The sequence below is a fragment of the Syngnathus floridae genome, chromosome 8, assembly GCF_059516105.1.
Source record: "Syngnathus floridae isolate MCC-2025c chromosome 8, RoL_Sflo_1.0, whole genome shotgun sequence".
Lineage (NCBI taxonomy): Eukaryota > Metazoa > Chordata > Actinopteri > Syngnathiformes > Syngnathidae > Syngnathus > Syngnathus floridae.
This window is the reverse complement of record NC_142420.1, coordinates 3,602,391-3,617,556: the sequence shown is the minus strand read 5'-3', so window position 1 is coordinate 3,617,556 and position 15,166 is coordinate 3,602,391. Positions and strand designations below refer to the sequence as shown.

Genomic DNA, 15,166 nt, shown 5'->3' with positions numbered 1-15,166 from the left:
CAGAGTAATTCCCCCACATTGATAATGTTGAATAAAATGATAACACTGACCATTAATGACTCTTACACTAGGGAACATAAATGTTGAATAAAGTGAAAACACTGATCATTAATGATTCTTGCACTAAATATCACTATGCAACATTCTTGTTTGAGACTCTCCTTGAAAATACGCACGCCATAAAAAAAGAAATATATAAAAACAAACACTTCCTGGCCATGTGGCGTCCTGGAAGCTGCTGACCAATCAGAGGACAGCTTTCAAGTCATGCCAGCATCAGCATCCTCCGCGCATGTGTGTGTGTGTGAGTGAATGCGTGTGCATGAGTGTGTGTGATGCGGGTTCCAACCGTAGACGTGGGCCACCTTCATCCGAATTAAACCAGAAAGGACTATTAAGTGCTCCAGTGTGGAACGCTTGACGCGAGCGGAGCCGTCTGTCCATGTGCACGGCGGCGGTGGTGGCAAATGGACGCCGAGGTGCTGCTGGGTCCCCCCGTGATGGCGGACGTGAACGGCAACAATAAGCTGGCCAATGCCGAGCTGGAGGTGCTCAAGCTGCAGGAGCTAGTGCGAAAGCTGGAGAAGCAGAACGAGCAGCTTCGGAGCAGGGCCAACGCGGTAAACAATTGTCCCGTCGCCTCCCGCCATCAGCATCTCCACCAGAACCACCGCCAGCTGCAGACAGGTTCTCCGGCTGTCAAGGATCCTTTCCCGACGAAGTGTGAGACCCAATCCCCCTGGGAGCCCTTCGCCTATTTTCAGCCCAGCTCGCCGTCTCTCGAATCCGCCGAGGACGACGGGGTGGCGGGGGAGGAGGTCGATGAGGAGGATGGAGGCACGACGGTTCTGGATGAGGTTGACGTATTGGACCTTAGCACCGTCCTCACGGTGTCGGAACCGGAAAGCTGGTAACACTCTTTTTAAAAAAATACTTTTGGTTCTGATTATTTCACCTTGTGTTTCCATGTTTTTAATATTAAGAATGCAGAAACCTCCCCCCCACTCAAGTTGAATATATTAATCAAATATTCATCCATCTGTTAGACAAATCAAACTTTTAAGCCACTGCTACCTTAATGTACATTTTTCTCTTATACTGTGCTTTTAAGTTTACATACAAATCAGACTTTAAGGCATTAAAGAAATGCACAATTATCAAACAAAGCATTGAAATATAACCACAAGATGATCCCTGTTCAGTCATGACTCGTATTTTCCAAAAAGATCATTTCTTTAGCCTAAATGTGTAGATGTGGGTCAATTATATGTAACACCGAATGCATTTGGCACCCTTGATAAAAGTCTTTGCAGGAAAGGAGGTAATATAAAAGGTTCCCCTCCCACCCCAATAAATGCCTTACAAGCAAATAAAAGCTTTGTTTGGCATATAAAATCCGCTCCTCCTATCATGATATGAAGAACTAAATCATTACGGTTGTATTTTTACATTAGTGCATTAAATTCAAACGTGTTTGTACTATATATTACATTATAGCACTCTATTCTAATTAAATACCTTACCCCTTTTCAACCCTTTGCAGCTAAGTTGACGCCTATATGATGAAATATGGTTCAATCAAATGTGTTTAAAAACAAAGACCTACTCTCTAATAAATGCCTTACCCCTTAATAGATTCTTGAGCTCCTCCACAGTTGCATTACTAAACACCTTCAGTACCGATAGGAAGAGATAGAAGCGATTCAGAAAATAGGTGGATCAATGTTATCATTATAGTCTTGTTTTTTATTTTTAGCAAATGAGGGCCTCCTCTAATAGAAAGCTTGTATGCGTTTTCAACAAAAAAGGCCTCCATCCTAATAAACACCTTATACCCTAACCCTTATCACTGATTGATACTCTGCAGTCTGCATTTAAGAAAATAAACACCTCTGGCACCTACGATATGAGAAAATATGTTGCTATAAAAGTGAAGGTCTCCACACTAATGAATGCCTTACCACTAATAGAGATCTCGGATACCCTGTGATAATAAATCTTAAACACGTCTGGCACCTATTTCTGAAGGTTTGTTATTAAAATAAATTCATAAATGCCCTACTCCTCATGGACACCAGGTATTGAGTAAAAGACCATGGTTTAATATTTTTCATGAATTTATGGGTGGGTGATAAATTCTTTGCCCAAAATGAAAGCTGTTTCTTAATATGGAGGGCATTGAGTGCACTTGTTCTCCTAAGACTTTAGCGATCGTTCCAAATCAGCAGGAATGAGAGACACGTTATGGATTGGGAAGCAGGCTGTTATTTTTGAATCCGCAACGACAACGCCGACTGCTGCTCGTGTGTGATGTGATGTCGTGGAAAGTGGAGCGCACGGATGAATCCAGCCATGAGAGGAGGCAACATTGAACCGCTTGTCTCAGCACCAGCCTCCATTTAGAAGACAAGAAATGGCAGCGTGTAGGAGTCTGACTGTGACCTACATGCTGTTGTAATCGGCCGGCCGAGTTGAGATGCACTGTCATTGAACTCTACCAGTTTTCCTTCTGACCCAAGGCTAAAGCAGTCAAACTGTGTGCATGGGTGGAATTTTCTTTATTTTGAGATTTTGCTAGAATAGGTGTAATGGGGGCGTTTGCGCCGTTGTGGGATAGGTGTAATGGGGGCGTTTGCGCCGTTGTGGGATGGAAGTAGTCCCTCATTTGCAAATCATTGTGCTTGTTTTTCCCAGGCTTTATGTGAGCACCAAAGCCATGTTGCACGGCGGCGACAGCGGCCTCAGCCCTCTCCAGTGGTGCAGGCAGGTCCTGGACCAACCGGGACCAGAAGTGGAGCTGGCGAGGATGACGCTGTGCCACAGATTGGACCAAGGTAACCTGCGCGAGCACCGCCCGGCCTTTCGGATTAACGTCTGTGGCATCATGCTAAGCTTCGACACATGTTGCTTGTCATCCTACATGTGCGCAAATGAACATCTTGTGACACTGAACATGAAATGGAATTGGTCGCCAGCCAGAAATTGTGAGCATGAAGGGGATTTTGAACATGTTCAAATTTTCCTTGCAACAGGAAAAAAGAAAAAACACTTGACAAATGCTGGGCAAGCGTTTGGTGAACATTTGCGACCTTGAACGAACCTTTACGTGAACACACGTTTGGCTACTTTCACCGACTAATGTTGGCTTCTTAGTGGAATGGGGGCTTTACTTATCTCTTCCAAGCTCATGACACTTTCCTGGGTGTCACAGCAAAGTCCCTGGATTTGGATTAAATTCAAAATGACTAAATGCTTCAAAAGCTAATGAAATCGGAGCAGAGCGGATAATAAAATAAATGTACATTTGAGGAGGTCCGATTGTGGTTTTGAAAATAGGATGTAACCCACATATGTATGCAATCCCTTCTTATCCTCAGATCCCGCCAGAAAAACATCAAGTAATCTGTTGTCGTAATCTAATGCATGTACAACATCGATGGTGGTATGTCGGCAAAAGATTAATATTTTGCTGGCGGTGTCATCAATCTGCTATGCTACTGCTGACGACCCCTTCCGACTTTGTTTGTGTGTCCAGCCAAGCGATGGCGAGGAGTGTCCTCTGTCCGACCGTACAGCTGCATCGACGGGCTGTCCGCACTCAGTTGCCCCATCCTGCCTTACTCCAAACCTGCTGCAATAAGCGACACCACAAGTGTGTTTTTGCGTGAACACAATATCAATGCACGTGTGTACTCGAAAAACCGGTGGGTCAAAATGAACCCAAATTGAGGCAATAAAATTGTTTGGGTTATTCATTCAAACCCAAAAGTGACCCACTAAACAACCCGAGAAATTGGTTTGTGGTATTTTGTGTCATCAGACCCAACTTTTTTCAAAAAAAAGAAAGCCAACTTGGCCCTTCTTGCTTCAATTTGGGTTATAGCTCAACCAACACATTTTAGATCGCCAGCACACTTTGGATTTGCACGTTGTCCTCAATGGGATTAAAATCTGTTATCCTTTTCCCATCTAAGCTCTGCCGATGCCAACGCTGTCGCCGTCATCGTCCGGCCCCGCCCTCCCACTCAGGCCGAGCCTCAGCCTGGACAGGGCCCCCACTTTCCTGTCGAACTCCACCATGCACAGTAAGACATTCAGATATATGCACATCTTTAATACTGCCACAGTTATTGGGGAAAAAGTAACTTAGTAAAAGTAACTTAGTAAGTAGGTACAATTACAAATTACTTTGATGGTAGATTCAAAAAATTGAGCTCCCTTTGCTGCATTTTAGATGTTGGCCGGCGGCACGCGACCATCAGCCCTCAGTCTTCCATGGATAGTGAGGCAGGCATTTCCGAGATGGATGACGACTCCATCTCCATGGGGTACAAACTGCAGGACATGACTGACGTGGAGGTCATGGCCCGCCTTCAGGAGGAGAGTGAGTCAACGATTCATGCTGGAAATCAAACCGTTTTACTTTCATTCAAATCAAATATTTCGCCTGGTAGGTCTGCGTCAGGACTACGCGTCTACCTCAGCAACAGTCAGTCGTCGCTGCTCCAGTTTCTCTTTGAACTCGCTCCGGCGCAGCGAAGTGGATTTGGAGGAGGATGACGAGGAGGATGAGGAGGAAGGTTACGATCAGCTTCCTCCTCCACAGCCGCGACTCTTCCGCACGGGCTCGCTGCAGCGGGGCGGCCTGTCCCACTCCCACACCTTCTCCAGCTTCAGAGACTGCAGGCGCAAATCCACTGCCTCGAGCCTCTCGCTCGGGGGGCTGGCACCCTACACGGGGGCCGCCGGTCTGAGCGGGGAAACGCACGCGTCCTACAGGAACAGCGCAGGTAGCCTCCGTATTTTTGCTTATCTAAAGGCTCTTGAGCACATTATGAATCTTGTTCATGTTCTGGGTGGGATCTGCTCTTCCTATCTGGACGCTCCAGTTTGTTTTTTTTGTCTTCGCTTTGTTTTGTTGAGAATTTGTTGCTCTTATTTTATCTTAGCATATAGCAAACTCCTTTTAGCTTATGATCTGAGCATACTTTAGCTTACATTATTTTGCTTTTGTTTTGCCACGGTTGTATAGACATTAGGTTGCGGAGAAGCATGCCTAACCTGATGCGAGCTCCCAGCATGCCGAGCGTTCCCAGTATCCCGAGCGTTCCCAGTATGCAATGCCTGGCGTCCCCCGTCAACCCACCGTCCCACGGTCCCTCCTCCTTGCCAACCATGTCCTCCCTGCGCAGCAGCCTCAGCTTTGACTCGTCGAGCAGCCTCGCACGCCTCCAGTCCTCCAGTAAGACCCTACGTATGTGCGTTGATGTCATCTCGGGACGTCCAAAATCTCCATACATCTTTTATCCGAATGTATTCTATGTTTGCTAAACATAATTAAACTCAGAATTGTTTCATAGTTAGCCTTTTATTTTAGATTGTTTATTAGTTCAAAATATTTTGAATATTTGACCTTGATTTTACAACCTTGTGTGCTACAGTTCCTTCTCCGGGCCAGCTGAGTCAACGCGTCCAGAGCGTTGGGAACTTCCCCGCTGCTCCTCGCCACCCACTCAAAGCCACTGCCTACGTCAGCCCCACTGTCCTGCAGGGCCCCTCCGCCTTGTCCACCTCCACCAGCCTGCACTCCATTTCCAGCAGCACGCCGCTGCCTCAGCCCCTCAAGCCTACCGCCATCTCGGTACCGCAGCCCGTAAAGACCCCCGCTGCAGCTGCCCAGTCCGCTCTCCCCCGCAGCTCACTCCCTCGCCCCGCCTCCTTTGTGGGCCTTGGTGGAGCTCCACGCTCAAGCAAAATTGCGCAACCTACGCGCAGGTAAGATTCAGAAGCCAGCCTACTTATCGCCGTTTTCAAGTAAATATATTTGTTTACTAGAATGCTCGCTGGGCAACCACTGGTTGCAAACATTCCACTGAATTTCAGCCATTATTTTTCAATTATTATTCATTTATTTTAGTTTAAGGTTTTTTTTTTTTTTACTTAGGTTTGTCATTAGGTTTATTTCCCAATTGTGATATTTCATAATTGTAAAATTCTACTCATATATCATACATACTATTTCAGTTCAGGTTTTTGAAGTTTGCTTTTTAATGAGTATAATATGAATGGAGGCGAGTCTTGATTATTCTATTTGTGACTCTTGCTTGCAGTTTGCTGACACCCCCAAAGAGCCTAACCCCCCTAAGTACCCTGAGGGATGCTAGCTGGAAAGATGGCTGCTATTAACGTTCCACAGGTACCTTCATAACAATACTAATACTACTCGTAATAAACAGGGTCCTGCTGCGTTACTGACTGTAACAATTGTTTAGCTGCCACCCAAGAAAGAATGACTGTTTTTTTTTTTCTCTAAACGATGACGTCTATAGATCCAGCAGGCTGGATCAATAATAAAGCAGGGGTGGGGAACCTGCAGTTCCTGGGCCAGTTATGGTCCACCAGATCATTTGAGCTGGACCAAAAACAAGTAAAACCTCAAAGAAAGTGGTAGAAATTCAAATAAAATCCACAGAATTCGCAAATCATATTCATAAACACGGCGCCACAGTGCCACCCTCCGGCCCTCCCTGTGTGGGGTTTGCATGTTCTCTCCGTCCCTGCGGGTGTTTTCTCTGGGTAATCCGGTTTCCTCTCACATCCCAAAAACATGCAAGATTGACTGAACACTCCGAAGGTTCGAGTGCGGATGGTTGTTCGTCTGTGTGCCCTGCGATTGGCTGGCAACCGGTTCAGGGTGTCCCCCGCCTACTGCCCGATGACTGCTGGGATAAGCTCCAGCACGCCCCATGGAGACAAGCGCTACAAAAAATGAATGGATGGATATTAATAAACATGTTTGATGGCAGCATCATATTTTCTTATACATTTCGTAAGGACTTTATAAAAATGAAAAGGCATCTATCGAATCGAAAAAAGGTTCCCCACCCCTGTTTATAGACACTTGCAATATTCCGCTAACCAGTTGTTAAATGTGAACTCTTTACTACTGTAAGTGCGCGTGTTGATTGGTTGTCTGCAAGCTAAAAATATAAAAGATTCACGCTTTTGTACATGTGTTTTTAAAATATCTCAAACTTTTGTCACTGTGGTGTAAAAATGATGAAAACTGTTTTGCTACATGCTATGTTTGGAAGTGGTGTCACATTCATCACATTCATATCACTTCTATTTACTGGCCTCCTGTTGCAGCACTATTATCAAAATTATGTGAATAACACGAAAATTTTTGTTTTGGGTTATTTAAATGATGACTGTTCTTGATGTGAATATTTGGTGTGTTTTTTTTAATGTTAAGTTTTTAAAAAGAAATACTTAGTGTAACCGGTCGCTGCATTGATACTGCACATCATCTCTGATGAGTTTTCCATATGTATGAAGAGAATGTTTGAGGAGACTTTTTAAAGTAAAATAAAAGGTTTTGACAACATTGTGTCTTCCATTTAAGAACATCTGTGGAAGGAGCTGAAATTTGTCTTTTTTGTCCGTTTGTCATGGGACAAAACCACAGGCAAAGTTGCTTCAACCCAATATTACTTTGTCAAAGGCATGCATAAAAAAATCAGTACATGCATTTGGGCAATTGAGATTATTCGTAATTATGGTGTCAGGATATCCTCCGATTTTTTTTTTTTTTTACCCATGCTACTCCTCACATTAACATAGTAATGGGACAAGCCCGTCAAGACAAAGCTACTCCAGTCGGACCGGCTGAACCTGTGGAGAGGCTGTGCTGCCCCCATTTGGAACACTAGAAGATGAGCAGCAGGGTGGAGATGCTCTCCGCCTTCTTTCTCATCATCACCATCCAATGCCAGACCATCCAGTGCCAGACCTCAAGTACAAATAACTTGATTCTGCACACTCAGGGAGAAAAATCAACCTTTGCATTAACTTTGAATAGTTTATATAAAAGCCAATATGAATTCCTGTTTTTTTTTTTTTTTATAATATGGATTTAATCCATTGTATTTAATACATAGGGGTAGATTAATGTGTATAAATCTGGAGGATTTAAACACCAGTCATTTTATCATGGACATTCAAATAATGCCGTTTATTCATGTGAAATTGACCCAGTTATGACACCCAATCACATGCGCTCTTTCGCTCTGACGCAAAAGTGGCTTGCGGTGGGGGAGAGCGGAAGCATTGTGTAATGCCTTCAAAACAAGAGAATACTTCTAGTTTGATGGCAAACACTCAAATAAAAGGTGTAAATCTTGACTAATTTAGATAAAATTCCAGAGTCATTTATATTTATATATTAAGTAAAGTTATTTCAAATTTTTTTAATACTTATTTACTTGAAGGGTATTTTATTTTGACACTACCCCGTGTATTTTTGTCGTTGCCCCCCCCGCCTTCATCAGCAGTGAACAGTCTGTTTCTCTCAAAAGATAATACACACGGAGTTAAAGAAAGAAAACCAACACGTTTACAGTGGACATTATGGTCATTTGGATCCGACAACCAACTTTGAGGAACACGGAACGCGTTAAAGTGAATGGTAGTTTTTTTGTTTTGTTTTTTTAAACATGTTTGACGTTTTCTCGTGAGCGGATGTGTCCTTGTCAGCTAGCCGTGGAGGTGGAGCGCGAGGCGGTGTCATATCAGAAAGCTTCCGCTACGTGAGGTAAAAAAAAACAAAAAACTAGACCCAAAAATGGCTTCGGTGCTAGGTTGCTTTAATGGACCCGAAGTGTTGGAGGACATAAGTCACGCTCAAGGTTTAATGGGGGAGTTGAAGGCGTTGTACGACAGCCGCCTCCTTTCGGACGTTACCATCGAAGTGGACCCCGACGGAGAACCTCTGGAGCCCGGCGAAGGTGCTGTGAGAGGGGGGCCCTCGGGTGACGACCCCGTCCAGCTGTTTTACTGCAGCCGCAACGTCCTCGCCGCAGCCAGCCCATATTTCAAAAGCATGTTCACCGGCGGCTTGACCGAGAGCGTTCAGGAGAAGGTAGCCATCCGTGGGGTGGACGTAGAGTCCATGTCGGTCATCGTGGACTATTGTTACACGGGTAAAGTGACCATCACGGAGGGCAACGTGCAAAGGCTGTACGCTGCCGCCAACATGCTCCAACTTGAGTACATCAGGATGGCCTGCTCTGGCTTCATGACCCGCAGGCTGGACCTCGCCAACTGCATCGGGGTTCTGAAGTTCGCAGACACCTATGACAACCCCGAGCTCAAGGAGAGCGCTCGGGCATTCATTGCCAGGAACTTTGTCCAGCTGTGCATCTCAGGAGAGCTGTGCGAGCTGGACCTGCATCAGTTGGTGGAGCTGCTCTCGCTTGACACGCTGGACGTGGCCTGTGAGCGCGAGGTGTGCATGGCCGCCCTACGCTGGATTGAAGCCAACGCACCACCCAAGAAGGAGGATGCGTTGCGGGCGCTGAGGTGCGTGCGCTGGAACTTGTTCACCGAGAGGGACAAGCGTTACCTGGAAGGGCTGGCGGCGAGACCCTTCGTGGAGAAATACCTGGAGTCCTTCTTCAACAGGCCCTGCGCTGTGGCCGCGTCTCTGGACGTTCCCAAGCATAGGATAGGCGTGAGCGCCAAAGAAATGATCCTGTTCTTTGGTCTTCCCAACGACAACATCATGTGCTGCGACCCGTACTCTGAGGACCTCTACTTTGTGACGCCTCCTCTCCTGGATCTCAGCAGCCAGGATTACAAACGCTCCACCATGGAGTCCCTCATTGCTTGTTCTAGCCCAGAAAACAACCTTTATCTGGCGTCTCACCTCTCTAAACACTTCTGGCAGTACAATCCAGTGCTCAACAGCTGGCAAGAGCTTGCGGAGAGACCGCTTGGGAGGATTCACTCGGGGATGGGCTATCTAAATGGTCACGTGTACCTCCTGGGGGGGAGGAACCCTGTGACGGACGCTCGTTTGAAAGAGGTGGAGTGCTACAGTGTCCAGAGGAACCAGTGGACCTTTGTGGCTCCTCTGCCACATTCATTCAGTAAGATGCAGGTGGTGGCGTTGAACGATCACCTATACGTGGTGAACAAGCGGCGCATGTTGTGCTATGATCCGCGCCGCAACCGCTGGCGCCACTGCGGCTCGCTGCGGCGTGACAAACTGCACAAGGCGTGCGTGTACCAGGACCAGATCATCTGCGTGTGCGACATCCCCGTGGTGAAAGCCTACAGCCCGGCACGGGGCGAGTGGCGGCGGCTGGCCGACATCCCCATCGACAGCCGCGCCCTCAACTACCAGGTGATCCAGCACGGTGGCAAGCTGATGCTCCTCACGCAGACGCTGCTGCAACACAACAAGAACCGCGTCCTCATGCACGAGTACGAGCCCACGCGAGAGTGCTGGAAAAGCGTCATGGCAGTCTACGTGTCCACGTTGGGGCCCGTGTGCGTTTCCACACGTGTCTATCCAGCGTGCCTCGGCTCGGCGCACAGCTTTTCGACCGAGGAGGACGATGATAGCGGATCCAGTGCCGACTGGGACCTAGACGGCTTGACGGACGCAGATTCGGACTCCGCCAGCTCCAGCTCATTTTCGGATGAGAACTGGTAGTCGTTACTCAAGCAAACCAGATCCATTTTCTCAACCACTCGACAGGCAAGATGGAGTTCATTCTTCACAGCGAGCTTTCTTAAACCTTCGGTTCCACATCTTCCGAAGATTCCTCCCATATTGACACAAATTTGACGGATACTGTACAGACACTAATGATCTGTATTCACTACAATACAAGACACTGAATGACTACAAATGTAAAGCCAAAAGTCATTCATCCATTTTCCTTGGTGCTTGTTCTCATTTGGGTCGCGGGTTAGTCTGAGCCTATCCCAGGTGACTTTGGTCGGACCCTGGATTGGACTGATCATCAGTCAAATGAAAGGCCCTATGTCATTTGCCAAGAAATTGTCTACTCTCTTCTTGATCAATAGCATAGCATCAGCCATACAATGAAAATGGACCGTACAACCATTATTGATTACTAAGCTAAAAAGCCTGTCTTGACTATTTCTTTCCTGGCACGCTGGACTTGTCCCCATTCAAAAACCAATCATAATAGTAACAATAATTAAAACAGTTATTAGAATTGTTTGCATCAGGCTGCTTCTACCTGCTCAATTTCCAGATTGTTGAATTCCAGAAACAGCTCTGAAAAGCTAGTACAGCTTTAAAATCTTTATTCAGGGAGCAAAACATGTCAAGCTCACAACAAATAGTATTGTGGGTGACATCAAACACAAAGCATATTTCCTTGCACTTCAACTTTGTGTTAAGTGGCTATTTTCTTTGCGATTGCCGTCTTTGTATTACACATAAGATTTACTCATGTTCTGTTTTGAATCGTTGCCATCGTGCGCCGCACTCACAGGACCAAAACATCTCCGAGGTATTAATTTAACAATTAAGGACTGCTCTACATTTAATTGAGAGCTGTTTATGTATTGGTTACATGACTAACATTTAATATACATTGTTAAATTCATACCTCCTGTGTGTCAGTCATAACTAAGCACTGTTGTTTTGAAAGAATTTGCAAATTTTGTGTGCACCTAATGACATGCACAGTTGAGTGCATTATGCTGACTCAGGTTTTTTTGTACCTTCTAACAAAATTAATGACATGGGTGTGTGGGTTTATACCAGTGTTTTGTTTTTTTATTTAATGAATATGTTTTGGCCCTCATTTTAATGGCCATTTGCCCCTCCACACACACATTTTCCAATGTTAACCAATTAATTGTCATTGATTCCATCTATTCTAGTTATTAACACAAGCCACAATACAAGTTCATGTGTTCCGCTTCAAGTATTATATTCATAATATTGTAATAGTTACTTCCAAATATGTGTATATGTTATGATTACATGTGTTTTCTATGGTGAATAAATGCAATTTTAATATATTTTTGATGTTTGTGTGTATGACACAAAGAAAAAGAATTAGTTTTATTGTGCCTGTCAATAAACCATGTGATTCAATAGCTGTGTTTTTTGCTGCTGTTTCATGGGGAAGAATTGTGCCAAAAATAAATATCAAATATGAAATCAAGGCCAAAAATATCCTGGCATATTGATATTCTCATACTCACTTGGCATTTCATTAAGTGCATTTGGATTTTGAATTCCCTACCTGTGAATTTTGATAAAGGTCTGGCCGATCCCTCATAACACAAAGATTAAAATAACTGTAGGTTGCTCAATTTTCAAACAGTTTTGTTGGGTAAACGTCAGAGATGTAGGTACTGACACAAACAACTATGCCATGTTTAAAAAGAAGCTATTTGATTTGAACATTCAGCCTGAATCATAGTCGGGTCAGTAAAGTGGAATAACCCAATTTGTTTGTAAATGCGTCACGAATTCATCAAGTTATAAGCATTTAATTGAGTAAATAATTCAATTTACCATGGACTACTGCACAGCGCAATGAAGCAGTCCTCTGTTCTAAGATGGCCGACCAGTGGCGCCTTTCCTATAGAAATCTATGGGCTCAATGACTACAGGATGTGTAACAAATATAACGCACGTACTTCGTCACTTATGGGGATTCTAGAAGTCATTTGTGATGACATTTTTCTTGCACTTCTGCTGAATACATTGTGACTAAGCGCCATAGTGTGCGTGCTTCAAAATGCACGCACTTTGAATCCAAGTCATTGCATTCTATTAGTTCAACGCCAGATGGCACTAAATAATAGTTATCGTTCAAAAATAAATTAAAAAATGCAATTTAGGAAAATATTAATATTTTGAGGCATTTTTACATATAAATGAATGAAAAATTAAAGGTAAAAGTTAAAAAGATTTAATTTTCGGTGTACGGACCTTGTCGCTAATTCTCGCGCTGCTCTCGCGAGATTCCCCAGGTGGCCTGACTCGTCCTCCCGGCGAGACCATGAGCGATGGCAATAGAAAACAAAGGCGGCGGTGACTCGGTCCTTTTCGACTCCTTAGAGCTCTCATCGTCGTCGCAATATGACGGCAACGCGTCGCTGTGTCAGGTTTTTAAGATCATCGTCATAGGAGACACCAACGTGGGGAAGACATGTTTGACGTACAGATTCTGTGGCGGGTCTTTCCTGAAGAATCCCGAGGCTACCATCGGGGTTGACTTTCGGGAGAGGACTCTGGAACTCGATGGAGAAGTCATCAAGGTAAGACCATGACTGTCAGTGACGCACTGCAGGCCGTCTAATAAAACGTTACCCCGATAAAAACAATCAATCTAAACTGCCAATAAACATTTTCCATGAAAAAAAGGTTGCCGCCCCCCCACCTCCAGTAAATATTTCCAAAAAATCTGAATATGTGAATCCTTGGGTGCCAGACTTTTTTTTGTCTTGGAATTGGCCTCAAAACAAACCCATAGTAGTTAGGTCCTACTTAGTGCTATTCAATGTTTTTTTTAAATATTTTTTCCTTGGGGACAGTTGCAGATTTGGGACACAGCAGGCCAGGAGCGTTTCAGGAAGAGCATGGTGGAACACTATTACCGCAGTGCACATGCTGTCATCTTCGTGTACGACGTCACCAGCCTGACCACCTTCCGGAATATCCCCGACTGGATCGAGGAGTGCGGTCGTCACGCTGTGGGGCCGCTGGTGCCCCGGGTGGTCGTGGGCAACAAATGCGACTTACGGGACCGCCGTGAGGTGCCCACGTCGACAGCGCAGTGCCTCGCCGACGGACACAACATGCCCCTATTTGAAACCTCGGCCAAGGACCCTGCAGAGAAGGAGCACGTGGACGCCATCTTCCTGACGCTGGCCTACAGGCTCAAAAGCCACAAACCTCTGAGACTGAAGCCACCGTCTGAGAGCGACGTCAGGCATCTTTGGAAACCCAGAGAGCAGGAAGCGGTAACCTGTCACTGCTGATAGTTAGCTTTCAACCAGGAGCTTCTTGTGACTTTAAACCGTCATCTGTCTGCTGTTATGCACTCATACAGACAACGCAAAATTTGCACTATGTTTCTATGAAATGCATGCAAGTAGTAGAATAGGATGTATTTATTTCCAGTGGAAACTCCAAAGTTGAGCACAATCTAACCTTGATATTTTGTTCCATCATTATCAAAGTTCATGTTTATATATTGTTCCATGATTATCAAAGTTTATGTTTTAGTGTCATGTAAGCATTTTATTTACAATGTCTTAGAGGAGTGACCTCAACTGAATCGGGGTAAAAAATTGGCCTTTGCTTTTTTGTTTTCATCATTTCAATTCATGTTCTCCTGCATGGATTCGCTAGCCAACAGCCAATCAGAGCGTTCACCGTTTATACCTTGAATCCAAAAAGTACCCCTAAATGTCCCAACATCACATTGGTGTCACCCAGCCTTAATATGTTTATGTACACTAAAAATTCAATGACTATATATACTTTCAGCATGGGTTGAAATTAGCTACTAATTTGATGTAAACAGTTAAAACAACACACAAAATACCAGTGATTGGAAGTCTGCATGCCATTACTGTTGGCAGAAGCCCCCAAGCATCTGAATTGCTCCAAGTTGTTGTAAACATGAAAAAAAATAATAATAAAAGGAAGGGTGGCACAGTGCATCACTGGTCAGCATGACTGCCTCACAGTGCAGAGGTTGTAGGTTCGATTCTGGCCCTTTCTCCGGGCACTCCGGTTTTCTCCCACATTCCAAAAATCCCTTTGAGCATTAAATGTTTTTTCTCTCTGGTACAAATAAGACTTGAAATGCAGACAGTCATTCCACTCTGGACCACCTTGAATTTCATCACATGCCACAGAAGTGACTGATGTGGACTTGAAGTGATTTTTGAGTTGTTTGTGAGCCAGCAAAATAAAAGTGGTTTGATGGCAGAAAGTTTATTTTCTTGTTTATATTCATTTTAACATTTTAATTGATTGTTACAGTATTATTTTTCTTGCAACATATTGTGATTTGTACAATAACAGTAAAATATATTTTTTGGAACATGATAGTTTGATAAATACCTCTCAACTTAACACATATTAATGATATATTTTACAATAGAAGTAGATTTAGTATGAATAAATACAGTATGTATGTACGTGTGTAGATTCTGAACAAAATAAATTATACATATAAAATACAAATACTGTGCATGACGCACCACTAGAATTATATTAATAGTAGTCAAACTACTACATATATACATTATATACATGTGTGTGCGCGCATATATATATATTTATACACACGTAAATATACTAAATTTGTCAGCC

At 44.3% G+C, this 15,166-nt stretch overlaps 3 protein-coding genes and 1 long non-coding RNA gene across 8 annotated transcripts; 3 read left to right on the top strand and 1 right to left on the bottom strand.

The window, feature by feature from the left end:
- The first annotated feature begins 98 nt into the window (after nt 1-98).
- On the top strand, nt 99-7,385 carry slain1a (SLAIN family member 1a). Of its 5 annotated transcripts, none has more exons than XM_088382533.1 (9): nt 99-910; nt 2,695-2,834; nt 3,536-3,652; nt 3,975-4,085; nt 4,235-4,384; nt 4,455-4,790; nt 5,033-5,242; nt 5,442-5,775; nt 6,111-7,385. In XM_088382533.1, exons 1-9 carry the CDS (start codon nt 468-470, stop codon nt 6,184-6,186), a joined length of 1,917 nt encoding a protein of 638 aa, XP_088238659.1. In that variant the 5' UTR covers nt 99-467; the 3' UTR covers nt 6,187-7,385. The 5 variants fall into 5 exon arrangements, with proteins under 5 accessions (XP_088238659.1, XP_088238657.1, XP_088238656.1 ...); XM_088382531.1 differs by having other exon boundaries at nt 5,033-5,254; XM_088382530.1 differs by having other exon boundaries at nt 3,536-3,685.
- Nucleotides 4,094-13,054, bottom strand: LOC148394025 (uncharacterized). The gene is made up of 3 exons (XR_015859762.1): nt 12,770-13,054; nt 4,480-4,773; nt 4,094-4,402 (listed from the first exon to the last, which is right to left on the bottom strand). It is a non-coding gene; the product is annotated as an uncharacterized LOC148394025 (long non-coding RNA).
- Nucleotides 8,308-11,923, top strand: kbtbd7 (kelch repeat and BTB (POZ) domain containing 7). Its single transcript, XM_088382535.1, has one exon. The coding sequence runs from the start codon at nt 8,624-8,626 to the stop codon at nt 10,496-10,498; it is 1,875 nt and encodes a 624-aa protein (XP_088238661.1). The 5' UTR covers nt 8,308-8,623; the 3' UTR covers nt 10,499-11,923.
- On the top strand, nt 12,797-14,786 carry LOC148394024 (ras-related protein Rab-33B). Its single transcript, XM_088382541.1, has 2 exons — nt 12,797-13,098; nt 13,375-14,786. The coding sequence occupies exons 1-2, from the start codon at nt 12,847-12,849 to the stop codon at nt 13,819-13,821; spliced, it is 699 nt and encodes a 232-aa protein (XP_088238667.1). The 5' UTR covers nt 12,797-12,846; the 3' UTR covers nt 13,822-14,786.
- Nucleotides 14,787-15,166: the final 380 nt, after the last annotated feature.

Bases quoted from the DNA above. Each gene is read 5' to 3' on its own strand.
- slain1a (XM_088382529.1), top strand. From the start codon at position 468: ATGGACGCCGAGGTGCTGCTGGGTCCCCCCGTGATGGCGGACGTGAAC. The intron at 4,086-4,234 runs GTAAGACATTCA...GCTGCATTTTAG, and splicing joins GTCGAACTCCACCATGCACA to ATGTTGGCCGGCGGCACGCG. The intron at 5,255-5,441 runs GTATGTGCGTTG...TGTGTGCTACAG, and splicing joins GTCCTCCAGTAAGACCCTAC to TTCCTTCTCCGGGCCAGCTG.
- kbtbd7 (XM_088382535.1), top strand. From the start codon at position 8,624: ATGGCTTCGGTGCTAGGTTGCTTTAATGGACCCGAAGTGTTGGAGGAC.
- LOC148394024 (XM_088382541.1), top strand. From the start codon at position 12,847: ATGGCAATAGAAAACAAAGGCGGCGGTGACTCGGTCCTTTTCGACTCC. The intron at 13,099-13,374 runs GTAAGACCATGA...CCTTGGGGACAG, and splicing joins TCGATGGAGAAGTCATCAAG to TTGCAGATTTGGGACACAGC.